We start from the raw sequence: 27,846 nt of genomic DNA, 5'->3' as shown, positions 1-27,846 counted from the left end.
GGGATCTAAGTAGAGAGGGGATTGGTCTGAGTATCAGGAGAGCTAAGTTCACATCTTAATTCTACTCCGAAGTTTGTAAAATTCTTTACATATATTATCTCACTTGATTCTACAGAGTAGGGATTATTATTCCCATTTTACAGATGAGGAAACTAGGTCTAAAGACCATGCTCAGTGTCACAAGGAATAAGAGTGGAGCAGAATTTGAAGTCAGGTCTTCCTGATTCCAAACCCAGCGTTCTGTACACTCCTCCATGCTTATCTTACGTAGGACCCTGAGCCAGTATTCTCATTTCTCTGGCATTGGTTTTTCTGTCTTCAAAATTAAGATGGAATAGGGAAAGATAGGGATAAAAGAGGCAAGTGTAAAGGGTAAGAGTCAGTATGGGGTTCAAACGACAGAGCACATGCAAAGCATTCAGCATGCCAGGATTCGGGCCAGCCAGTCTCCACCCTCAGCAGCTCAGCCAATAGCTTCCCTGTGCTGGGCCTCAGGCCTCGCGATAAAACGGGAGGATTTGACTGGAAAATCTCCCAGGCCTTTCCAGATCTAATAGTCTATCGGGTGATAACGATCATCTCCTGAGACATCGGTGATAATGATCATCTTCTGAAGTCCAGCTGATTTGGCTGAGACAAAAACCACTCGAGGATTTGGTCCCCTTGAGCAGAACAGCTATTTTCCAGGGCTTTTTCCCCTTTGGATCCAGACCTTAATTCTCCCCTTTGTTGATGACCTCCATTTATCCTGAATACAGCTTGTCTGTGCACAGTTGTTTTCATGCTGTCTCCCCTGTGAGATCCTTAAGAGAAGAAGGATCCCTCTCCTTTTCTTTGACTCTCCAGTGCCTGGCGCAGAGGGAGTGCTTCGTCACTGGGCACTGACTGAATGATACCGTCAGGGTAAGGAATTCCCGCGGAGGCACCGCCCTCTGCCAATGCAGACATGCAGCCATGCGGACCCGTCCAGGCTTAGAGGGCGCCTGGGTACCGAGGTTACCATTTAGAGCTGCAAATTACCTTAATGAAACTGAGTTCACCAATTAAGTTCTCTCTCTCTCTGTGTCTCTCTGTCTCTGTCTCTGGATCTCTGTCTCTGTCTCTCTGTCTCTCTCTGTCACTGTCTCTCTATGTCTCTGTCTCTGTCTCTCTGTGTCTCTCTGTCTCTCTGCTCTGTGTGGTTCTGTCTCTGTCTCTGGATCTCTGTCTCTGTCTCTGTCTCTCTCTGTGTGTGGCTCTGTCTTTGTCTCTGTCTCTCTGTGCCTCTCTATGTCTCTCTGTGTGTCTCTGTCTCTCTGTCTCTGCCTCTCTGTGTCTCTCTCCCCCCCCCCCTCTCTCCCTCCCTCCCTCTTTTTTTCCTGAGTTTTTCTGACTTCTGGGGTTGCACGCTCCTGTATTCTGCCCAGTCACAGCCAGCAGCGCCTGCTTAGCAGTGGGAGGCGCAGTCTGCAGCGCGACCTCCGGACGGGAGAGGGCGATGTGACGCAACGCCCGCCTCCCAGCGCGCTGAACGGGCCCTCCCTCTCTGCCCCTGCTAGCTGGCTCTTCCCTCTCGTCGTCTCGCTGGCTTCTCCGGATCTCCGGCCTCGTTCTCGCTCGCTCTTTCGCTCGCTCCCTCCGTCCGTCCCTCGTTCCCTCCGGCTCCGGGGCTTCGCTCCCCGGGCCGGAAGCGGTGCGGCCTGGGCCTGGCGCGGGGGGCGGGCACCGGGGCCCGGGCCGACATGGGCAAGAAGCATAAGAAGCACAAGTCAGACAAGCACCTCTATGAGGGTGAGCGGCCCGGCGGCGGCCGCGGGCCCTGAGGGAGCCGGGCGGGAAACTGAAGAGAGCCGAGGGTGGGGGAGGAGGGAACCCACGGCGCCCCTAGAGACTGAGGAGACCGGGGACCTGCGGGGACTGGACCCCAGGGGCGGGAGGCCTCGGAGGAAGAGAAAGGGAATGAGGAGGCGCTGCGGAAAGGGACTGGAATCTCCCTGAGGGCAGCGCTGGCTTCTTTTGTTTGGTATTCCCGGCGTCCGGCACCTCGTCGGTGCTAAATAAATGCTTGTCGAAAAGAGTGGGATTGAATTTAAGTGTGGGAGAGGAGCGGGGGGCTGAGGAGAACTCTAGACCGGTGGATCTGACGTGACGGCCTGCGGGGGGAAGGTCTGACAGGAGGGGGACGGCCCAGGGGAGGTTATAGACTGGGGAAAGACCCTCCCCCCTCCTCCCTCTCTTACCCCCCCCCAAGTGTGTGAAGAGCCCGAGCTGCTGCTGTTCCGATGTTTGTCATCCCCACCCCCACCCCTCTGTTCCTAGCAAACTTGTATAAGTTTCTTAATAAACGTTGAACCGAATCAAGTTGAGGTCCGAAAGGACGTAGATTAGCCTTGGGGAGGAGGAAGGGGATGGGGATGAGTCTGACTCGAGAGATAGAGGAGGGAGAGAGGACTGCGCCGGGTTTGGGTTTCTGGGGCCTTACTGGATACGGCTGAAGCAGTCCCAGTAATCCCGGTGGTGTTTCTGTAATGTGTGACACAGAGACCTGCGAGGAAGGTCTCCGAACCGGGGTCATCCCTGTTTTACGAGAGGGAAAACTGAGGCCTTTGGGAAGTCAAGGGCTTTGTCCGTGTTCAAAATAGAGCCAGTAGAACAAGGCCTGCAGCCCGGGTCTTCTGGCTCCCAAGTCCTTTTGTGTTTCTCGTTGTGCTCCCGAGCAATTGCAGCTCAGTGAGTATGTTTGAATGTAATGTAATAATCCCAGAAACGATAGCCAGGTTTTACAGTAATAGCCGGCTAACAGTGAACGGTGTTCGCTTTCCAGTCCCCAAAGATAAACCCGGATATTAGGGGTTCAAAACCTGGGAAAGACTCTGTTTCCCTGATCATTTTGTATGTTACCAAAATCATTTTAATTGGGTCTCTACCCTTTGATGTATACAGATACAGAAATTATTTTAATATTGATATCAAACCTTAGACTTCATCCAACTAGAAGAATGGCGGCAATATTTCTGATGGCATTTCTGACGCGTCTAGTTTAATTCTTGAGAGGCTTGGAGTCTTGTTTTAATCTTGTTTCATTCCTTTTTTCTTTTTTAAGAGTATGTGGAAAAACCTTTGAAGTTAGTACTGAAAGTAGGAGGAAATGAAGTCACAGAGCTCTCCACAGGCAGTTCAGGACATGATTCAAGCCTCTTTGATGACAAAACAGATCATGAGAAACATAAAGACAGAAAGAGAAAAAAGAGGAAGAAAGGAGAAAAGCAGGTCCCAGGGGAAGAAAAGGAAAAGAAACGAAGAAGAGTAAAGGTAAGTATCTTTAAAAGCTTGCAAAGTGGAAATCTTGTAGCTTGCAAATTGCAGTTCTTTAGGCACTAACCTAATTTCATTTTCTTTAGGTTCACAATTCCACAAATAAGTTATTAACTGGTTAAGCTGCCTGATTTTCTGTAGGTGCCTCAGCTACTTAATTCCTTCATTCAGAAAAGTACAGGTGTTGATCCATTGAAGCCCTTTTTGTTGCTAAAAAAAAGTTATAATTTGTATTCTGAAGTAAAAATTTAAATAAACTTTTTCATTATGAGCTTAAGCAATGTTATATCTCTCTGGGGGAAAAAAAAAGTCTATTTAATAGATTTCACAACACTTCAAATTTCATTCAAATATTAACACATATACTTAAGGTCTTAGATTTGGAATGAAAGAGACCTAAGTTTTACCTAGTCCAACCTTGTCATTTGCTCATGAAAAAAACCTGATCCTCAATGATTTATCGGAGATGCAGGTTCTCTGAGGTCTAAATCGATCATCTTTTCCATCTTTCTTCTCCTTTGTTTAGAGTGCCACAAGGACAAAGATCATGGGACAGAAAATAACTTTTGAGATCCAGTCAGATCCTCTCATTTGAGAGCTGAAGATAGTGGCTCTTAGAGGAGTAAAATAGTTTGCCCAAGGTGACATAAATAGTGACGTTGCTAGCATTACAATCTACTTCACCAGATTATTAGTTCAGGTTTTATCTCTTATAAAACATGCTCTTATAGTATTGTCAGTCTTGTTTTCCATTTTTAATCATTTCATGTATACATTTCCACTTAAAGACAATCTCTATTGTTTTCCTTTTTAATAACTGTTTAGTAGTTTTCAGTATAATAATATCATGATTTGGTTATATCATCTCAATATTTAAAGGCATTAGATTGTTACTGGTTTGAGGACGAGTTAAAAGTGTTAACTGATAACTCCAGCAAAAAAACAAGCACACGTCATTCAGTTGTTTCATTCCTATCCCATTCTTTGTCACCCTGAAGACCTCTGTGAATGGAGTTTTCTTAGCAAAGATCCTGAAGTAGTTTACCATTTCTTCCCAAGTGGCAAACAGATTAATTAGCTTACCCAACATTGCACAGCTAATGAGTTTCGGAGGCTGAATTTGAACCCAGGTCTTTTGACTCCAAGCCCAGCACTATATCCATTGTTCCCGCTGGTTGCCTCTTGCATTTAATAAGTTGTTACAAATATAGCTCTGAGGTTCCTTAGTAGTTAGTCTTTTTTCCCCTTAATAGCAATCTCTAATGAACTGTTCATTATATTCCCATGCCTTTTTTTGCCTTAAATTATATCATGTGTTGACTGTTTGAAGGATCTCATTGTATTCTTTGTTGACGTTCTCCATCAAGACTTCTCTTGTAATACATTAGGACATATGTTACACTTATCTTTATCAGGAGTACCATTGGATCAAAGGGCAATCACAATTATTTTTTTCTTTCTTTTTTTTCCTGCTGAGGCAATTGGGGTTAAGTGACTTGCCCAGGGTCACACAGCTGGGAAGTGTTAAGTGTTTGAGACCAGATTTGAACTCGGGTCCTCCTGAATTCAGGGCTGGTGCTCTATCCACTGCGTCACCTAGCTGCCCCCCATACACAGAACTGCAAAGCAAGTTGACTACACATTCTAGAAAACTAATTGTTGTGGTCTGATTAAATAATGTTCTAGCTGAAATGCCTGGTGTTATGTTTTCTTTGTATAATATTCCATTTCCTCCTTTTTTGCCTTTGCACAAACTGTTGCTATACTTAAAATAATTCTTTTTTAACCTTTGCAGCTTGGAATCTCTAGTTCAAAGCTGGGTTCAAATGCCACTTCCCACAAAAGGTTTTTCCTGATCCCTCTAGTTGTCAAATTCTCTTTTCCTATCCGTCCTGATTACTCTGTATTTTACTTTGTGTGTATTTGGTGTTTACTTATCTGTGCTCATGGTGTTTCCTTTCTAATAGAGTGCAGACTTCTTGAGATTAGGAACAGTTTGGGTTTTTTTGGTAGAATGGAGTTGTCTAGCATATAACAAGTTCTTAATAAAGGCTCTTTGAACTGAATTGTAGTAGTCACACTAAATTCAGTGTTGAGATGACACCAGTTGTATTTATACTTAAGTTAATCTTACTACAGTTTATCCAACATTTCTTTTGCCGGTGTGACTAAAGTGCTTCATTTATTTGTACTGAGTTAAACAAAACTAGGGACACAGGTCATATTTTATCATTTTTGTAAGAAGTAGACCAGGAGAATGAACAAGCAAAAAAGAACCCAACTATAAAGGGCTACCAGGATGACAGAAAAGCTTGGATCCAAGCTCAACATTGATAGAGAAAAGGTTTTTGTCATAGAAATATTGGCAGATAGAAAAAGATAAAAAGGAGGGAAAGGGAAAAAAAAATTTTAAGTCAAATAAAAATGGAAGAGAAAAGGTAGGAAAAGAAATGAAAGCTACAAAAGAAAGTTATGAAAAATAACAGCTTTGCAAAAGAGATACAAAATATTACTAAAGAAAATAAATATCTAAAAATCAAAATTGGCTAAATGGTTAAAAAAAAAGATATAAAGCATTGCTAAGGAAAAATAACTCCTTGTGAATTTAAATTGCTCAAATGGTAAAAGAGGTGCAAAACAGTGCTTTACTTTAAAAAAATTATTTCTTAAAATGTAGAATTGAGCAAATAGAAACTGATGATTCTATCAGAAAATACTAAAATCAAAAGGCTGGGGAAAAAATAGGAGAAAACATGAAATACAGGAAAAACAGTTGACCTAGAAAATAAACTGAGGTGAGGTAATTTAAGAATCATTGGACTACCTAGAAGCAACGAACAAAAGAAAAAGAATCTGATCCACATGTTTCAAGAAATTATAAAGAAAAACTGCCCAGATATCTTAAGTCCAGAGGACAAAGTAGATATCAAAAGAATCCACCAGTCACTCCAGAAGGAAACTCCAAAATGAAAACTCCTTTTAAAAAAAAATATATATATATATATATATATATATATATATATATATATATATATATATATATATATATATATATATATATATATATATATATATATATATATATATAGCCAAAATTTCTGAATTCTAGGGTCCAGAAGCAAATAATTCAAGTAGCAAGAAAGAATTCAAATTCCGTGGAACCCCAGTCAGGATCACTCAGACACAAATAATCTGTATTTCTGTATATTATCAGCAGAATCCAACTGAAAGAAAAATTCCATTTAAAATAACTACAGACAGTATCAAATACTTGAGAGTCTACCTATTCAGATATACATAAGAACTAGTTGAATACAAATACAGAACATTCTTCACAGAAATAAAGACAGATCTAAGTAATTGAATAAATATTAATTGTTCATAGTAGGCCAAGCCAGTATAACAAAAATGACAATATTATCTAAATTAATTTACTTATTCAGTGCCATGCTAGACTTTTAAAGACTTCTACAGAGCTGGAAAAATAACAAAATTCATCTAGTGGAACAAAAAGTCACAAGTATACATGAAAAGGTCAAAGAGTCAATAGAAAATAAAAATTGTGTAGGAAGGGTTTCTAGCAGGACCAGATTTCAAATTATATTACAAAGTTAAAATTATCGAAACAAATTGGTACTGGGCAAGAAATAGGATTGTCAGTGGAACAAATTTGGTATATAATACTACGTAGAAACAAATGAACCAAATAATATTGATAAACCCAATGAGCTGTTTGGGCAAAAACCCATTGGGTTGACAAAAATAATTAGGGAAATTGGAAGGTTATCTGGGCAGAAACTAGACATCGACTAACATATACTAAGATAAGCTCAAAATGAGTATTTGATTTAGACATTTCCTTATGATGTCAAGCAAATTAGTGGAGCAGAGAAGAAATGATCTTTCAAAAAAGATGGGGGAAAAGCTCATGGCCAAACAAAAGATAGAAAGGTTCATGCTAGGTAAAATGGATAATTTTGATCATATAAATATGAGTTTTTGCACAAAGAAAATCTAAGCAGCTAAAATTAGAAGAAAATGGAATAGGGGAAAATCTTTGCAGCAAGTTTCTCTTACAAAGATCTCTTTTTTTCCCCTGAGGCAATTGGAGTTAAGTGACTTGTCCAGGGTCACACAGTTAGGAAGTATTAAGTGCCTGAGGCCACATTTAGGTCCTCCTGATTTCAGGGCTGGTGTTCTATCCACTGAGTCATCCTCTAAGCAGCCTCTAAAGATCTAATTTCTAAAATATGTTGAAGTACACTTTTTAAGAATTCCACTGAAATAATGAGCAGGATGCTCTTAGGGGGGGAAAAAAACTAGAGTCCTTCATGAACTTAAGCAAAGTGAAATGTACTATGTGTGTACAAAGTAATTACAATGTTCTGAGATGACCAGCTGTAAATGACTGCTATTCTCATTTTTTTTTTGTTTTAAATGTAATTGGAGATAAATATTAAATAAGCAAGTCAACTATAAAAAATTTAAAAGAAAATACATATCATAATCTATCAAAAAAAAATTAGAGCTACTCTCCAATTAATAATGGTCAAAAGATATGAATGGGCAATTTTTTTCCCCTAGTAAATTTATAAATATATATAAATAATTATTTTAATACATATTGCTTTGTAAAACATGTTGGAAGAGAAAAAACAAAAAAAGAAGTGAACATAGCATATGTTAATTTACAATTAGTCTCCTTAGTTTGTTTTTTTTTCTGGCTGCAGATGATATTTTCTGTTCAAAGTCTATCGGGATTGCTTTAAAACAATGGACTAATGAGAAGAACAAAGTCTTTCATAGTTGATCATTGCACATTCTTGCTATTATTGTGACAAATGTATTCTTGGTTCTACTTGTTTCGTTTAGCATCAATTCATGTTAATCTTTCCAGACATTTCTAAAATCAACTTGTTCATCATTTTTATAGAACAATAATATTCCATAACCTTCATATACTACAACTTGTTTAGCAATATTTCCCAATTGACAAGCAACTACTCATTTTCCAATTCTTTGCTACCACAAAAAGAGTTGCTACAAACAATTTTGCACATGTAGGTTCTTTTCCCTCCTTTATGATTTTCTTGAGATACAGACCCAGTAATCACACTGCTGGGTCAAAGGATATACAGAGTTTTATAACCCTTTGGGCATAGTTTCAAATTGCTTTCCAGAATGATTGGATGATTTCATAACTCCACCAGCAGTGCTTTAGTGCCCCAGTTTTCCTATATTCCTCCCAACATTTATCATTATCTTTATCTGGAATGAACAATTTTCACTGGAAGAAATCAAAGCTATTATTAGCTGTATTTTTTTAAGTGTCCTAAATTGTTAATAAATAGAAAAATACAACTAAAAAATCACTCTGAGATAACACTTTACACCATCAAATTGGCTATGATGATTTTTTAAAAAATGGAAAATGCTAAATGTTTGAGTATATACAACAAATATCCTAATGCATTGTTGAAGGAGCTGTGCACTAATCCAACCATTCTGGGGAGAAAATGTGGAACTATGCCCAAAAAACTATACCCATAGAGATGAAAGTAAAAAAGAATTTGATCACGAGTATGAAAATATTCATAGTAATTCTGTTTTGATGGCAAAGAATTGGAATTACAGGATGATTGAATAAGTTATGGCATTTGAATGTGATGGCATACTATTTTTTTAAAGAAATGATAAAGCATAAAAAAAGGGGGAAAGGGCCCACATATGCAAAAATGTTTGTAGTAGCAAGAAACTGGAAACTGAGTGGATGCTCATCAGTTGGGGAATGGCTGAATAAGTTATGCTATATGAATGTAAAGGAATATTATTTTTCCATAAGAAATGATCAGCAGGCTGTTTTCAGAAAGACCTGGAAAGATTTACATGAACTGAGGCTAAGTGAAATGAGTAGAATCAAAAAAAAAAACATTGTACACAGCAACAAGATTATATGATGATCAGCTGTGATAGACTTGGCTCTTTTTCGGTAATTTAGACCAATTCCAATGTGGGGCAGGGGGACAGAAATTTGTTTTGCAAATACATATTTGTGATGGGTTTTATTTTTCTTGCCTTCTTATTGGATGGGAGAAGCATGACAAATGTAGAAATATGTTTAGAAGAATTGTATGTTTAACCTATATTAGATTACTTGCTGCCTAGGGGAGAGAGGAGGTGAAGAGGAAGGGAGAAAAACTCAGAACACAAGGTTTTGCAAGGGTAAATGTTGTAAACTATCTTTGCATGTATTTTGAAAAATAAAAAGTGATTATTTAAAAAAAAAAAAGAAATGATGAACCAGATGTTTTCAGAAAAACCTGATAAGATTTATATGTACAGATACAATAGACCTAGAATAATGCCCACAACAACTTTGTAAAGATAAACAATTTTGAAAAACTTGGTAGCTCAGGTTAATACAATAACTAACCACAATTATGAAGAAACTTATTGAACACCACAGATAAAGATTTAATGAACTCAAAGTAAAATATGAAGTATATTTTTTCTCTTTCTTGCTTTAGTTTAGTTGTTTTGTTTTTGTTTTCTTTTGGTGGAAGGGGTGCAGAAATTTGTTTTGCAGAAACCCATTTGTAATGGGTTTTATTTTTCTTGCCTTATTGGATGGGGGAGGAAGATAATTTAAAACTGAAAAAAAAAATTCTGCTTTAACAAAACCATCTAAATTAAGTACTTTCTAAATCCTAAAGTGTTACATAATCATTAGCTATACTACTGTTTGCTCTAACAAGTTAATGGTTTGATTATATGTAGTTGAATCCCCAAGTACTATTAGGTACTTTCTGTGTTCCAGGTACTGTGGTAAATAATTTGATCCTTAGCTTCTCTAGTTCCTTTTCCCAACCATAGTTTACACTATATTTCTCACTGTCCTCTCATCTTCTCTCCTTTGTATTTAAATGATTAAGTATTAAAGTACATATTAATTTAATTTGTAGGACCATTTCCTCCTCCTCTTCTTCAACCTTTGCAATATAAATTAGCACACAAGGGACAGTTATTTTCATGGTGGTCTGTTTACAAATGCTTCATCATAAATACAGCAATGCAAAGTGACCAAGCATCTCATTAAATTATGTTTCTTTTTGTACCACAGTTTTATCTTCACTAATTCATTTATGTGTTTCTGCAAGGACAACTTGTGAGCCATCCTTGGAGCTTCAGCTTTCTCTTTTGGTTTTGTTTGCTATGAGAATGTCAAGATTGATGTGATTCAGTTCTTATAGCAGACTATCATTGGACAATGGACAAAGATCTCATAGTTAGAGTACCAAGAGTTAATGTTTATACATGATCTATAATCTGATTCTTATTATCTCTGTCCTTTATGTTCTCCCTTTCCTCACCATTGTCAATGTTCTCCCTTCTCAGACATTAGAAGAGCGTTTTGATCTTTCCTTCCCTACTTGGTTATATTTAGCTGTGTATACATTGAATCTTCCCAATAAAACCTAAGCTTCTTAAAGGCAGACTTTTGTTTTTATCTTCGGTATGTTACATGAAGTAGTCACTAAAGAAATGTTTTTTGAAACAGTAAAACAAATACAAGAAAATATTGGGAAACTGGAAAGTAACATAATGTGTTGGAGACAACACTGGGCTTAAAATCAGAAGAGACCAGGTTTACAGATTTTCTTTCTGGCATTTATGAGCTGCATGACCACAAACACAAGCAAGACACTTTTCCTATTTGAATTATATGTCCTCATCTTAAAACAGGGATACAAATATGTATGCTGCCTACCTCTCTGGGTTATTTTGAAGATTCAGTGATATTATGTATGGAAGTTACTTTTTTAATTTGTCTGTCAATGCAGATAGTTTCATTATATTAAAAAAAAAATTAAAAGCAAATTAAGAAAATACTTTAATGATAATGGCTGAGGAAAAACCAGACATTTAGATTCCTACTTCCAGATCTACATATAGGAAACTGATAGAAATTTATGAGGTTAAAAATCATTCTCTAATGGAGAAATGATCAAGGGATGTATATGTGTCTAAGTATATGTGTGTCTATATATGTGCATATATATACAAATACACACACAAAAAAACCCAATTTTAGTATCTGATAAAAAAAATTCTGTTTCTGTTGATGAAATTCTGTATTGAGAAATCTTTAAAGAGCTATCTTATTGATTAAAGGTTTTGTTTCTTTAATCAATGTTGAAATTATTAATATGAGTACTTTCTTCAAAAATGCATATTGCTACCTATTCTTATCTGCCCATCTTAAACAACTCTTACTTGTGTACATCTACCAAGGGGGATTTTTCTCAAAATTGCTTTATTTGCTTGGATGCCACCAGAGTACACAGGCTATCTTTCAGTTTTCTCTTATAATTGCAATTTTTCCAGCTCATTTTTTTTCTGGCTATTTTTTATATTATCCTTTGTACAACTTCTACATAATTTCTTGTTTGTTATGTGATAGTCTGCTTATGTCCACCATGCCCTTCTCCAATGCCTTTTGTGTGATTCTAAACTTATTTCTTCAAACATTTCTCACAGCCATACTGCATCACTAGAAGGATATCTTTTTTTTTTTTCCCCAGAAATAAGCTTGGGCTCATTTATATAACTTTTTAATTTCCTAAACATCATCTATAACTTTAACTTTTTAAACTTTGTATATGCATATAAAGTTCAGAATGCAACAGTGGGTTACTATTAGTTTAGTAATACTTTTTCTTTTTTTTTGTGAGAAACATATCATGAAATATAAAATGCTGGACTCGCAGTCAGGAAAACTTGATTCACATCCTACTTCTCACATTTACTGGCTGTGTTACAGTGTAGGCAAAGTCATTTAACCTGTTTGAACCTTAATTCACCCTTCTATAAAATTAGGATTAGAATAACAGTAGCATTTATCTCATAGGGTTTTTATGAAAATCAGTAATACATTCTGTAAACTTTAGAACATCACATCAATGTCATTTGTTATTAATGTAAATAGTTCCAGTTACATTGGTCAGAGGAAGTCATTTGAGGTTGCTAGTGCATGTTTATGGTGAAAATGATTAAAAACAAAAAGTAAGCTAGTAAAGCTACTCTTCATAGTAGAGTAAGATTTTCCTTTTGAAGGTCTAAGAAAAGCAATTTGTTTGACTACAAAGAATAGGACTCTATAAAATGCATGCTTGATGACTTCCATCTCAAAAATTGGTCTAAAAAAAATAAAGTTTGTCCAGCTGAAAGAGGAGTTATATTAAGTAGTGTTTGACTCGTTTTATCTGTTCTACTCTTCTTTTTCCAGTAGATGGCAACCATAATCCATTTAGATTTTTCATACTTAAGAAAATCAGTTTACTTTTGTTAATACACTCCTTTTTTGTTCTGAAATTAATATGAATCATATGTATTTAATAGTACACACCTTGAATTTTTCTAAAATTTATACATTTCTTTTCTAGGAAGATAGAAAAAGGCGAGATCGGGATCGGACTGAGAGTGAAGCAGAAAAAGAACTTCAATGTCAAACTCCTTTAAGACTAGAATTACCCCCTGAGAAGCCTCTTACAAGTACATTGTCCAAGCAAGAAGGTGGGAATAGCTAAAAATAATTCACTTCCAGGAGCATAATACCAAAAAGAAAAAAAAATTTTTTTTTTTTTTAACTCGGAATTAAGATGTGGGGAAAACTAATTTTAATTAGCCAAAATTTTGATTTTCTAAATTTAAAAAAAAAAAAAAATTCTGTTTCCATCACCTTTTATATTGAAATTGTTCAGTTTAGCTTTAATTTTTATTCTGTATTTTCAGACTGTGGAACCATATGAAACATGACTGAAATTTCTGTTCTTAAACTTAATAAAAGGAAAGACAATGATAGATTATGATACACTGATATATAAAATGTATCACATAAAAACTATATAACTTAAGCCTTCTGATGTGAATTTTCTCTTTTAAAACTTTTTTCTTATCTTTTCTTTATATATTAGAAGTAGAACAAACACCCCTTCAAGAGGCTTTGAATCAACTGATGAGACAATTACAAAGGTAAAGATGCATTTTAACATTTTTCATTGAAATTGCACATTCATAACAGAGGATAATTTGTGGATGACACTTTTTAAAGTCTAGAGTACATGGTCTATGTCCAAATCTACTTAATTTTAAAGTGGATGATAAATATTTTGCCTAGCAATAAAAGGTACTATAAGATACTGAGTAGTCAAATGTCCCCATTTGGTTTGTTTTTACTGGTAACTTGTAGGCTGTTAAATGATCCTTTTTAATGGCAATTTTCTCTTTGATCTAAAGTATTTTAATAAGTTAAAACTTAAAACCTGGAATTAATAATATATGTGTGTGTGATGCGTGGGTGTATTTGTGCTTTTATCATTAATAAATAGGAGAGATACCTTTTGTATATTTTTATAATGCCAGCACATCACGAGTCTTTTGTGAATATTAACTACATACAGACTAAATTCTGGAACAAGGAAATAATCATGCATAACATAGATAGCAGGCTTCCTTCTAAGTCTCGAGTTTTAGTCTTGGCCAACATTTTAATTGTTGGCCACATAAAATAGTTTCAACATCATCCTAGTAAGAGAAGGAATAATGTGTCCTGTTTTAAGAGATTGAATTGGTTGAACCCAGATATTTTTATTTTTAATTCAAACACTGATTCTTGTTACTTATATTTAAAAAAAAAAAAATCCTTATTCAACATTTGTACTTACAAATTTTGCTTGGTTCTTCTAGAATTATATTTTGAAATTATGTTGACCATTTGCAGAAAGATGGTAGTCATATTTAGGTTAAAGAATGAATTTTAAATTAATCTTATACCTAGCTTTTCTCTGTGATTATACTGCATTTACCACAATGCCCATCACAAAGAAATTCCCAAGAGTCCCTGGTACTCAATATTCAAATTCAGCATTGTCATGAAGTAAAAAAAAAAAAAAAAAAAAAAAGTCTGATTTTCCAACCTACTATATAACAACAGACTAAAATCAATATCTTTTATTATTCAAAGAGTAGAAATATGGCATACTTCATAGTTACTGTAGATGGATAACTTAGTTTAAACAAGCATACCTAAATTTATACATTCAAAAATGTCCCTTTCAAAGTCATCATACCATTGTTTAAAACCTATTTAGAAATATTTCTTTGTAGAATTCCCTTCAGAGTTTGTATTTTTTTGACATTTGACAGAGTTTGACATTGTTTTGAATCTCAGTGGTTAAAATTTCATCTTTTGATCAAAAATGAGATATGATGCTAAAGTGGTAAAATTTGTTTACTTGCGTAATTGAAACTGGTTCTGAAGAGAGCTCTAAAAATGTATAGTAATCCACATTGACTATGTTGAAGAGAATAATATTCATTTTTATACTAAGCTTATTACTTTGTATGACATAAACTATGTTCCTGCCTATACTAATTTTTACAAATAAATCTGGTAGAGGTGGCTTTATTATATGGTAAATGGCTCCTTCAGGGACATGAATATAGTTGTGTATTATTGTTTATTATGTTTATCATCTCTGCTGTTTTTTTCCATCTTTGAATAATATATATTGATCATCAACTGGGTAACCCGTCTTATTTATTCCCTTTATTCCTAAGTAGAGAGATAATAAATTAAAGTAGTCTGCATACTTAGATGAAAAATTCTCTGTATCATAATGAAGCTTATTTATAAAACATTGGAATACTGTCATTAATCAATGAATTAACTAGTCCTGTAACACCTTTATTTCATTTTTAAGTAAGAAACAATTCTTGTCTTACTATGATTTTTTTTTTCCAGTTAGAGAAAGCTATTTCTTCTGGACCAGTAGAACCTTTTGCAGTAGAAATGAAAAATAAGATTTGTCTCTTTCATGTCTTCACAGAAAGGACCCAAGTGCTTTCTTTTCATTTCCTGTGACTGATTTTATTGCTCCTGGCTACTCTATGATCATTAAACACCCAATGGATTTTAGTACTATGAAAGAAAAGATCAAGAACAATGACTACCAATCCATAGAAGAATTGAAGGTAGTTATAATTTATTTGTGTTTTCTGTGGGGAAAGAGACTAACCTATGATACAAGATAAAACTCTGACATCTTTATTCAATCCAGAGCGAAACTTTTAGATTCTCTAAACACTAAAGCTTGGTAGAAATCAGCATGTCTGGTATCCAGGATGTTTCCTATTAACTTTTTATTATGCAGAGAACTACTTTAAAAAAAATTTCAAAGACAGTATTTTCTGTCTCAGAAACTCAGTTTACTCTGATAGAAAACTAGATACAGTACACTATATGTAGCTTTTTTAGAATAAAATTTTATATAACTTTCATAAATATTTTTAAAAATGTTTCCCAATCTTTGAGATTAAAAAGTGTCAAAATTTTAATTTCAGATCAAAACAAAATTGTAGTTCACATGGAAATTTAATTAAAACCAGTATTCTTTTTCTTTTAAAATCATTTAAGAAAACATGCATATTTCCATAAGTAAGCAGAAAACAAATTGGTATAAGGAACTAACTTGATTACATTTTTTCTTATTGCACTGTCCATGCACCCTTTGGGGGAGTATTTTGCATATTATAATCATGTTTTTAATGACTTTTGTGATGTACATTTGATTAGGAGAAAAGAAAAACAGAATGCAATACTTTAAAGAAATATTTTTTAATTTTTTAAATTAACATTTTTAAATTAATATGTTCTTTGCACTGTCTCTTCCTTCAGCAAATAAAACAAGCCTAAAATTAAAATCGTCAATAATACATAGCTCCTCAGTCCAACAAAACAAATTCCCATATTTGTTGTTGTTCAGTTGTGTCTGATTCTTTGTGACTCCTTTTGAGATTTTCCTGGCAAAAATACTGGAGTAATTTACCATTTCCTTCTCTAACTCATTCTACAGATGAAGAAACTGAGACAAAGAGGGTAAAGTGACTTGCCCAGGCTCATAAAGCTTAGTAAGTGTCTGAAGTCACATTAGAATTTAGGTCTTCCTGATTCCAGGACTCAGAACAACCCTGAATGAAAAGTACCTGTTGTTAATTTAATAACTGAGGAATCTTGGGCAAACAGAGATTAAGTAATTTAAACTAGGGTCCCACAGCTGGTTAAGTATTTGAGGTTAAATTTGAACTAAGGTCTTCTAGCTAGACTAGATTAGATCAGACTTCTATTTACTCTACCACCTAGATACCTTAGATACAATTGTTATACTTTGTCAAACCTATAATCTAGCTGTATATTTTGTTGCTAATGAAATTTATATATACTGTGTAAATCCATAGTCAATTTTGTCTGCCTATGATCCAGTTTTTTTAAGTTCCTTCAAAACTTGCCGCCCTTCCTATATTTTTAAGCTTACTTCTACCTATAACAAAATGGCAGATTATATCAGGGAATATCCAGAATCAATTGTAATATGTCTCCATTTTAAACTTGAGTAGATTTTTAGGATTCCATGTGTTGGAGTGTTTTTTTTTTAAAGTTTTACTTAGTGTTGAGATTCCTGTCTTGTTTCCAACTTTCATTGTGGTTTAAAATAGAACTGTAATTCTTCTTAACTGTTCATAACATCTGTGTTATCATTAACTCTCAAAGTGTTTGAGATATTTTAGTTATAGCTTGATATGCTTTTTTTCACATTCACACAATTGAAATTTGCCTGATTCTGCAAAAATGCCAGGAGGTTTCCAGTATATGTACGTTGGAAACAAAAATTTTAGATAATCTAGGTTGTAATGTTATCTGTGGTAACTTATAATTAATTGTATGGTTTATTTTACATTGAAAAGCTTTTTCTAATATTCAACCTATATAGCTCTCAAATCCAAAAATAAAAGAATATTAAGTAAAAATATTCATTGTGTCAAAAAATCATTTCCCAAAATAATTTGTAATTTCCTTTCAACAAAGATTTTTTCTGAGAAGCAAAAAAATATTCTCTTTTGACCTCTTAAGACTATTTAGTGGAGAGTAGAAGGAATCTACTTCTTAACATTTGATTCCTAAAAATGTTCTTTCTAGATTTTACATATGGCTAGTCCTCTGTGAAAAAAATAATGTTTTATGTTTGAATTATTTTTCAAATTTAATCTCTTCATTTGTCAATCAATACTTCAACATTTTAATTTCCTTTGTAAAATTACCACTGATGAACAGTGAAAGAAATGAGAGGAGTATTTTTTCATGGTGCAAAGGAGAAGGGATTGAAATGTCTTTTTTAATGAGTTTGAACAGATCATATAATTTAAAAGTATTCTTTGTACATTTTCCCCCTTAAATTTCTTTCCACAGGATAATTTCAAGCTGATGTGTAGCAATGCCATGATTTACAATAAACCGGAAACCATTTATTATAAAGCTGCAAAGAAGCTGTTGCACTCAGGAATGAAAATTCTTAGCCAGGTAAAGGAAAACCGTTGTTATAAGTTATGAAAATGAAATTTTATCTTTGTGCTTAAACCAAAATGAATATTTCTAGAAAAGCTCTGAATTTACTTCAGAGTTAAATCATTTTTATAATAGAAAACATTAAAGAAGAGCCATCTAAAAACATATGATGTTGAAGTGAGAGAGAGACAGAAGTAGAATAAATATCATTTGGAATTGGTAAATTTAAATCTTTTGAAAAATAGGATTAAATATGCTCAGGAGTCTCTTTCAATTCTAAAGTTTATGTTATTTTGTCACAACTTTCTTGGGGATGCTTGTAGCACTTTTATTTATTCTGGATGGTATTCTAAAAGTAATACTACCAAGTTCTAGGAAAAGATTGATCTAATCATGTATGAGGTCTTTAGCAATATATTTTTCTTTATGATAAAAGTATTCCAAGTGTCTAATGTAATAGCAATACTATATGCATGACATGGAAAGGAAAAGCTATGTAGGAATTATATGCAGTGGCTAACACTCAAGAATTTAGAGTGTAGTTGGAAGAAACAAAATATATATATTTAAAATAACTTATGAGTAATCACAAAGCAAACTCTTGATACAAATTGAAGAACTATATTTAGTGATTCAAACAATGCATTCAGCAATAATATTAACATTTTTAAAAGGACAAAGAAAAAGAGACAAAAGATGGAGAATTTTGCACTTGACCTTGAAGAAGAATAATTTTATTTTGTAACTCTAATTCATTTATGTCATATTAGGCATTACAGATGTCTTTTAATATCTTGTCCACAAACAGACTTTGGGCTCATTGAGGCTAGAAAATGCATCTTATATAAACTTTATATCACCATCCCTCAGTGTTGAGCACAGTATTTTAAAACAAGAGGTATTTAATAAATATTTGTTATTGGAAAGGAGAGGAAAGGAAATTGTGGGTGGTGGGAATATGGGAAAGGTGTCTGTAAAAGAAATAGCAAGAGCCTTGAATGGTAGTCTGAGAATGTGATTTTGATAAGGTAAGCATAGTATTTTGTGTGTCAGCAACAAGAGGTTTAGAGGATTGACATTGGAAACTATTTGTGGAAGATTTTTCTAGCATATAGAATAAGTTGAATTAGAGACTTCAGATGAGTAGAACACTTAGAAAGGGAAGCTGTTCTTGTAATTCATATATGACATCATGAGAATAGCAACCAAAGCAGTAAATTTTAGAGGAAAGGGATTTTAGAGCTAGAAGGGATTTTAGCGTTCTAATTCAACCCCATTGTTTTACAGATAGGGGAAAATGAATCCCCAAAGGGCTAAATCACTTATTCAAGGTCAAATAAATAATAGAGGTGAGGTTCAAATTCAGTTCCTCTAATTTCAAACACAGTTATTTTCCACACTATCCACATTGCCTAGAAAGAAACAATTATAAATAAGGCTTTGGAGGGAAAAAAATCAACCAGAGTGGATAGATATGGAGAAGTAGGTGATGAGCAAAAAAGGAATCAAAAATTACTTTTGTGTTTTAAAATTCAGGAATTTAAAAAATAATAGCAGTAAGTTTTTGACATGTGTAGACAAAAAGTTCATGATTTTCTGATTTACATAAATTGTGTAGTGATCAGTTATTGTTACAACTAGGAAAAACACTAAGTTATGCAGCTATGAAACTTTGTGTCAACATGTCCTCCTCTGAAAGATTCTTGAACCCAGTAAACTGGTAAAAGAAAACATTTAGACAGACAATTATTTTTACCTTGCTAATATTTAGACAGCATCAGATCCTGCCCTTTTCTAAAAGTGTGGAGAATGAATGTAAACTAGTTTTCCTTCCCTGAGATGATTTGCTAAGGAAGAGAAAATGAGAAATGTTTATTTCAGTGTCTTTAGGAAAATCCCCAAATTCAATACAGATTGGAAAGCTATAAATGTCTTATGAATTATGGCACTGATTTTAAAATCTGAAATCAAAATGAATATAACAGTTAATAGCCTTTGACTAATTACTTGGACTTGTACTTATACTGCACTACAGTGAAGGACTTTTGTTTCTTTACAAAGATTGCATGAAACAAATTATAAACTTTCAAACAACTTTGATTATAAATTTTCTATTTGTTGATAAGAATTTCTTTTTTTTTCTTTTTTTTATTAATTTTATAATTATAAATTTTTTGACAGTATATATGCATGAGTAATTTTTTATAACATTATCCCTTGTATTCATTTTTCCAAATTTTCCCCTCCCTCCCCTAGATGACAGGCAATCCCATACATTTTACATGTGTTACAGTATAACCAAGATACAATATATGTGTGTAAATCCAATTTTCTTGTTGCACATTAAGTATTGGATTCCGAAGGTATAAGTAACCTGGGTAGATAGACAGTAGTGCTAATGTTTTACATTCAATTCCCAGTGTTCCTTCTCTGGGTGTATAGTTGTTTCTGTCCATCATTGATCAACTGGAAATGAGTTGGATCTTCTTTATGTTGAGGATATCCACTTCCAGTTGATAAGAATTTCTAAAAATACAATTAAATTTTAAAAAAGATTCTACTTTCATTTAGATTTTATAAAGTGTTGCTAAGACAAAATACAGAGACCACCCTTTCTATTCTGTTTTCTCTTTTTCTTATTTGTCATCTTTTTTCTCTAGATCTTTTCCTGTTGAGGAGCCCTACCCATCCTGTGCTATAGTTTCCTGTTCCCTCCACCCTAGATGGGAGGGATTATTGCAAGTGATATTCAGACTTTTATTTTAGTTCTCCTGAATTAACTCTTCTTGTAGCAGTAACTCTGATAGCACATAGCATATCCTTTCATGAAAACATTTTAGACCACAAGTCAGGCAATTTGAATTCTAGTTCCAGTTTATCATTAACTTGCTACAACATTAGACAAAACATTTGCCCCTGCTCAACCCTAATTAGTTTCCTTATCAGTGAAATAAGTACAAGAAAATATTTAATTCCCTTATAGCTCTAATTTTTTATGAAAATGTTTTCCAGAAAATTGATAACTTTTTCTTCTGTATTTGTTATGAACAGGCCTGTCAAATCTCTGCCTTTCCAGGCATATCTGCACACAAGTGCTGTTAGAAACATCTTCATATTTGAATGATGAGCATATGTAGAATGATGATTGTCTGCTAACTAATGCTTGGATAAAGAAATAGGGGTGTAGTGTGTGTGTGTGTGTGTGTGTGTGTGTGTGTGTGTGTGTGTGTGTGAGAGAGAGAGACAGACAGACAGACAGACATAGGGAGAGACAGGGAGAGAATTAGTAGCCAGTATAGTTACTAGAATTTTAGAGTACATCAGGAGAACTTTTCAGTTAACAAAATTGTGTAATTGTAATTGATTTTTTCATTAAGGAGACATTTTAATTAACAAGCAAAATATACTCTCTCTATATATTTGCTAAATTGAATAATTTTTATTGGCATGCACACATAAAACAACACTTATGTTTTGAGGATTAGAACTGCTAAAAGGAACACCCCTTTACCAGTGCAAGTAAACTACTCTGTAGTTTGTTGTCCAGAAAATACACAGAGCATGCAAAACCATGGATTAGAGGTGGGACTTAATCTGAGCTCTTTTAACTCCACACTCAATCCTTTATTATGTGTTCTGCCTCTTTGTGTCCAAAATATAGTAAAAATTGAACTTGAAAGTTTTTGTATGTGTGTGTGCAAAAAATACTGGAAATTATCATCATGAGACTCCCCTGATTTTAACAGTAATGTTTTGGGGTTCCCTGATCTGAAACCTTTGTGAATTAGCTTTTTATCATTTTTACTGGCATTCAGCATGGTATAGGAGAAGGATACTTAGAATCAGGAAATTAAGGTTCTGGTCATGTCTGTATGCCAGTGACTAGCAACAAAACTTTGAACAAGTTTTTCAACTACCTTTTTTTTTTTCCCCCTGAAGCAAATGGGGTTAAGTGACTTGCCCAAGGTCATACAGCTAGGAAGTGTTAAGTGTCTGAGGCCAGATTTGAACTCAGATCCTCCTGTCTTCAGGGCTGGTGCTCTATCCACTGGGCCACCTAGTTGCCCCAGTTTTTCAACTTCCTGAGGGCTTCAGTATCCTCATTCCTAAAGTGATCTCTAAGATCCCTGTTTTTCATTTAATACCCCTATACTAGCACCTCCATATTGGTAGCTGCTACTAGAAATAATGGTGTAAGTTAGATGACCATGTGTGGAGCATAGTTTTCCATATGCCAGCATACATGGTTGATCATGCTCTATCCACATATTTGACAGGATGCCTGGGAGGAGCTAAATTTTCTCTCTAGGATTTGCCCCAGAAAAGTGACAGAAATAATTGCTACAGTTGACATTTGAAAATAAAATTAATAAAATAGGATCAGAGAACTTCTTTAGACAGTTTAGGCAAAATTTAGCTCTCTATATTATGAGGCAGAAAATATAACTTCAGCCTTTTGTAATCCTGAAATTATAATGTTTTCTCACAAAGAAAAAACTACCAAGTCTTGAGACCCCTATATTGATTGAATATGATGGTTTTCTCAGTATCTTAGGATTAACATATAATTGATGATTCTTAAATAGCAGAACTTAATATGGTAATAAAGATAACATTTTAATCTATTAGATAAGATTTGACAGATTGTTTTAATTATAGTCCTGGAAACTACATTTAATTCTTGCTTTTTTTATATATATACAAATATTCTGACTTTGTCAAAGAAAAATAAAAAATAATTGCTCAAAATGTTTTTCTTTTATCAATTTACTGGGTTCAAGTCTTTCAGAGAAGAACATACAAAAACTCATAATTTGATTTTCTTTCCTCGGCAGAGCTGGACCGTATTGCCAGGATTTCTAAATATAATGGTTCTTAATATAATTATGTTCTGTTTTTAATTTTTTTGATTGTTAGTGTTATCTTCCCTAATTGACATCATCCTAAATGGTTCCAAAATGTTTGATGTGTAGTCTTTCTTTGGAAAAGTTTACTTAATTGAGAATTTAAAAAAGAAAAAAAAAGCACTAATAATATTGCATAATATATATGTGTATATATATGTGTGTGTTTTGTTTTTGTTTTTTTAATATTTTTGTTTTGTTTTGTTTTGTTTTGTTTTGTTTTAGGAAAGAATTCAGAGCTTGAAACAGAGCATAGACTTCATGGCTGATTTGCAGAAAACCCGGAAGCAAAAAGACAAAATGGAAATACAGCAGAGTGGGGAAGACAATGGCTATCTGCTAAAAGATAAAGATGATTCTTTGGACAGTGATATTAAAGTTTTCAAAAGTCCAAATAAGGAAAATAAAAAGTAAAGCACCTCCTTAAATTATTGTAGGAAAAAAAAAACAGACCTTACTGACTAACTAAGGGAAGTTAAGGCATGATCATTGTTTCTGCTATCAGACAAGGGAGTATGTATGATATACATCAAGAAAGTCTGAATTAATAATATGTTACTCTCATCCCTTCCCTTCCTTTTTCCTCATCCTCATAGGAAGTAGTAGTATATGATTGTCCAAACTCAATTTACAAAGCTATTTCAAATAGATTTTCTTATTAAGGTAGTTAAGAAATGTTAGCAACACAACATTGCCAGGTTTTTTTTTCCCCTTAAGTTTTACCTCTATATGGTTTATTTAAACAGAATCATGAATAAACCCAAGTATTGGTATAGCATTTCTTACATAGAAGGATAGTGAAATATTTGTGGGCACCACTCCTGTCTTCATCCCAACCATGTTTCTCCCATTTAACTTACTTTAATTATTTGGAAAAAATATATATAAAAGATTCACTTCATTGCACACAGGACCATTATCTACCAAATGCAGCTATAATGAAAATGAACATGAGTCCTTCCTGGCTAAAAGGAAAAAACCCACCATCCATGGTATACTTAGAAGATTAGTACATTTTTAAGAACCAAAATTTTATTTTGTTTTTGTTTTTTAAAGCTTGAGATTGAATTCATTTTGAGGACTATACCATTAATGATTTTATAACTAAGGACACTGAAGAGAAAATTAAATTATATATTGGGTTTTAATTTATGCAGTGGTTCATAAAGAAATTTTCAGTTGACACCAATAGGGCACGTTTCTCCACTATACTTGTTCATATATTTGGAATTCATTTGAATACTTTTTCTATTCATTTCTCTTTTAACTTGGATTTAATGTGTATTTTCAGGAAAGACAAAGATATACTTGAAGATAAACTTAAAAGCAATAACTTAGAAAGGGAACAAGAACAAATTGACCGCATTGTTAAAGAATCTGGAGGAAAGTTGACCAGAAGACTTATAAATAGTCAGGTGATTAATATTTTCCTGCCTTTTTTTCTTGCTTGTTCCTTCATTCTTACTAATTCTCATTATTATTTTGTGTTCATTTTATTTTTAAACTTTGAGTATCTAGATTCCATAGATTTTATTCATCCTTCCCAAATGTGGTTTCTCACTAACAACAAAAAAAAACCTCAAAAAAAAATTACTACTAATACATTTGTATATAAAATAACCTGTTTTATTGTTAGATTTTAGTGAATTGTTTTGTTAAAATATTCTAAAATGATGATATGATATATGATTTTATGATAATCTTAATGCTCATCTTTTTTTTCTTTGTAAATCATGTTGTTTGATGATAATGGATTTTAAAGTGAAATACTTAAAACGTGACTTTTCATTAGTATATGCCCCTTTATACTGGGCAGCATTGTATATGTGGACGTGGAAATTTAATTAATGCTCATGTTAACTAATTGTCATAACATTATTTTTAGTAAAGTTAAAGCCAAGCTTTCTCCTGCTTAATGTCATATGGCTGAAATCCCCAGAGTACATTATAAAACAGTTTAATCCTTCCTCTCAATGTTTTATTTCATTTTAGTGTGAGTTTGAAAGAAGAAAACCAGATGGAACCACAACATTAGGCCTTCTTAATCCTGTGGACCCTATTGCAGGAGGTATGTCTTTCACACAGAAAAACAAGCTAAAAACCTGATGCTCTGTTCTGAAATCCATGCTTGTCATTGGTATAGGTTAGTGTTTCTTCCAGATAGTGTCAGTATCAGCATTTTATCCCTAAAAAGCTAAATTAGCTGTGTACTAGAGATTTGCTAATGATTGCTAGCTTTATTACCATTTAAACTTAAAATAAGTAGATATAAAAGATTGATGTTCATTTAAAAAGTAAAGAAAGCCTTTGGACACTTAGTGTATGTTTTAGTCATGATTCCCAACCGTAGTTTAAAATGACTTCATGCATGTTTCCATTTATTTTAAGAAGTATCTCTAAAGTTTTTAATTCTCAGAACAAATTATTTAAATTAAAAGTATTCCTTTCATGTATTTTATGCAAATTATCAAAAAATTTAAAGTGATAAGAAGTAGTGCCTTTTCTAAATAATCAGAAGTTCACTCCAGGCCCTTTCTAGGGGGTCTGATGAGTATTCATCATAGCAGAGAGTTGATATTTTTTATATTTTTTTTCAAAATACATGTAAAGATAGTTTTCAATAAGCATACTTACAAAACCTTGTATTCCAAATTTTTCTTTCTCCCCACTCCCCCTCTCCTAGACAGCAAGTAATCCAATGTAGATTAAACATGTACAATTCTTCTAAACACATTTCCACATTTATCATACTGCACAAGAAAAATCAATCAAAAGGGGAAAAATGAGAAAGGAAAAAAAGCAAGCAAACAACAACAAAAGAAGTGAAAACACTATGTTGTAATCCACATTCAAGTCCCAGAGTCCTCTCTCTTGGTGCAGATGTCTCCATCACAAGACTATTGGAATTGCCACTTGATCATCACATAATTTTGCTGTTTCTGCATACAATGTTCTCTTGATTCTACTCACTTCACTTAGCATTAGTTTGTGTAAGTCTGTTCAGGCCTTTCTGAAATCATCCTCTGATCATTTCTTAGATAGCAATAATGTTCCATTGCATTCATCCCATAACTTATATTCAGCTGTTTCTCAACTGATGGGCATTCACTCAGTTTTCAATTGCTTGCTACTATAATAAGGGCTGCTACAAATTTCACACATATAGATGCTTTTCCTTTTTTTATGATCTCTTGGGATGCAGATCCAATAGAAACAACTGTTGGATCAAAGGGTATGCACAGTTTGATAGCCTTTTGGGTATAGTTCTAAATTGCTCTACAGAATGGTTGGATCAGTTCACAACTCTACCAACAATGTATTACTGTCTCAGTTTTCCCACATCTCCTCCAACATATATCATTATCTTTTCCTGTTATCTTAGCCAGTCAAGAAATGTGAAATGGTATCTCTGAAATGTCTTAATTTGCATTTCTCTAATCAATAGTGATTTAGAGAATTTTCTCATGTGACTAGAAATGGCTTTTAAGTTTTTTGTGTAAAAATTGTTCATATCCTTTGACCATTTATCAATTGGGGAATTCCTTATAAATTTGAGTCAATTCTTTATATATTTTAGAAATGAGGCCTTTATCAGAAACCTTGGATGTAAGAATTTTTTTCCCCAGTTTTCCATAGCTCATTTTCTTTCCTCCTCAAAATCAAAAGTTAAATCAGTGGTTAGGGTCTTCTGAATATATTATCATTCAGTATCATCAATAGTGTCATATATTTCTATCTTTTTTGTATATGTGTATGTGCATGTATATATATGTGTATGTATGTATGTGTGTGTATATATATATATATATATATAGCCATTCAGTGGTATTTGTGTGTGTTTATACACACACACACACACACACACACACACACATTATTTTTCCAGTTATATGTAAAGCAATTTTTTTTTACATTTATTTTTAAAACTTTTGAGTTCAAGATTCTCTCCTTCTTTCACTCCCCACATTGAAAAGACACATGTGAAGTTATGCAAAATACTTCCATAAGTCATGTGAAAGAAAACAGAGATGTCCACCCCATCCTTCTAAAAAAAAAACAACGCAAAAAAACCCTTTCTTTTTTTTTTAAAGTATGCTTCAGTCTGTATTCAAATACAAGCAGTTTTTTCTCTGAGTATAGATAACATTTTTCATCATAAAACTTTCAGAATATTCTTGGATCATTGTATAAATAGCAAAATCATTCACAGCTGATCATCCTGCAACATTGCTGTTGCATTGAACATAGTACATTTCCTTTGGCACAAGTTCATGGAAAGCATTCCAGGTTTTTCTTTCTTTTTTTTCTTTTTCTTTTTCTTGAGGCAATTAGGGTTAAGTGACTTGCCCAGGGTCACATAGATAGGAATTATTAAATGTCTGAGGTTAGATTTGAACTCAGGTCCTCCTGACAAGGGCTGGTGCTCTATCCACGGTACCACCTACCTGCCCCCAGGTTTTTCTAAGAGTATCCTGCTCATCCTTTTTTATAGAACAATTATATTCCATCATAATCACTTTCTAGGATTTATTCGGCCATTCCCCATATGATGGGCATCCCTTCAATTTCAAGTTCTTTGCCCTGAGAAAATAGCTGCTATAAATATTTTTGTACATACAGGTTCTTTTCCTTTTTTTTTTTTTTTTTTTTTTTTTTTTTTAATCTCTCTTGGAATTATTCATGCTTTATAGTGGTATTATTAGGTCAAAGAATATCATGCAGTGGCATAAGGAGCTGATATCACAACCTTTTTTGAATGTCCTCATCATATCTTTTAATATAAAATATGAAAAATATCAAATTTAAATTATTTTAAAGTAGTAAAATAAATGTTTGGAGTTAATATCTATGCTATAACAATACTTTGGCAATTATAAAGTCCTGGTTCACATTACATTGCTAAAATATGATTCATTGCTCCAGGTAAGACCTATAATAGATACTAATTTTTACTTACTATGCTGTTAAAGTTTTTTCATCTCTTATCTGAGAAAGTGATCTATCTTTGACATCTAGGCAATTTATCTCTTCCCAAGGCTTTCTTTTCCCACTATATGTCATATTTACATAGACAACATTCTTTGAGTGGAATATGATAGTAGAGTACAAAATGATTTGAGTGAATTTTCTAATCCCAGATTTGCTCATAACTGGCTGAGTGACCTTAAGTAATTCATTTAGCTCATCTGGACCTCTTTTTTCTGTGGAAGTTATCTGGTACAGTGAATAGTAAATTGAGGTGTTGAA

At 33.7% G+C, this 27,846-nt stretch overlaps 1 protein-coding gene across 1 annotated transcript in view; it reads left to right on the top strand.

The window, feature by feature from the left end:
- The first annotated feature begins 1,545 nt into the window (after positions 1 to 1,545).
- The window catches only part of BRD7 (bromodomain containing 7), a 39,759-nt gene continuing 13,458 nt past the window's right edge, over positions 1,546 to 27,846 (top strand). The window contains exons 1-9 of the mRNA XM_074293359.1: positions 1,546 to 1,770; positions 3,083 to 3,291; positions 12,738 to 12,867; positions 13,269 to 13,326; positions 15,183 to 15,327; positions 17,600 to 17,710; positions 22,825 to 23,009; positions 23,891 to 24,014; positions 24,592 to 24,667. Of these exons, the coding sequence (XP_074149460.1) occupies positions 1,722 to 1,770; positions 3,083 to 3,291; positions 12,738 to 12,867; positions 13,269 to 13,326; positions 15,183 to 15,327; positions 17,600 to 17,710; positions 22,825 to 23,009; positions 23,891 to 24,014; positions 24,592 to 24,667 (1,087 nt within the window). The 5' untranslated portion in view covers positions 1,546 to 1,721. The remainder of the gene's footprint in view (positions 1,771 to 3,082; positions 3,292 to 12,737; positions 12,868 to 13,268; positions 13,327 to 15,182; positions 15,328 to 17,599; positions 17,711 to 22,824; positions 23,010 to 23,890; positions 24,015 to 24,591; positions 24,668 to 27,846) is intronic.

This window comes from Sminthopsis crassicaudata, chromosome 2 (genome assembly GCF_048593235.1).
Source record: "Sminthopsis crassicaudata isolate SCR6 chromosome 2, ASM4859323v1, whole genome shotgun sequence".
Classification (NCBI taxonomy): domain Eukaryota; kingdom Metazoa; phylum Chordata; class Mammalia; order Dasyuromorphia; family Dasyuridae; genus Sminthopsis; species Sminthopsis crassicaudata.
Note: the sequence above shows the minus strand (reverse complement) of the source record. Positions and strands in the feature narration are given on the sequence as shown.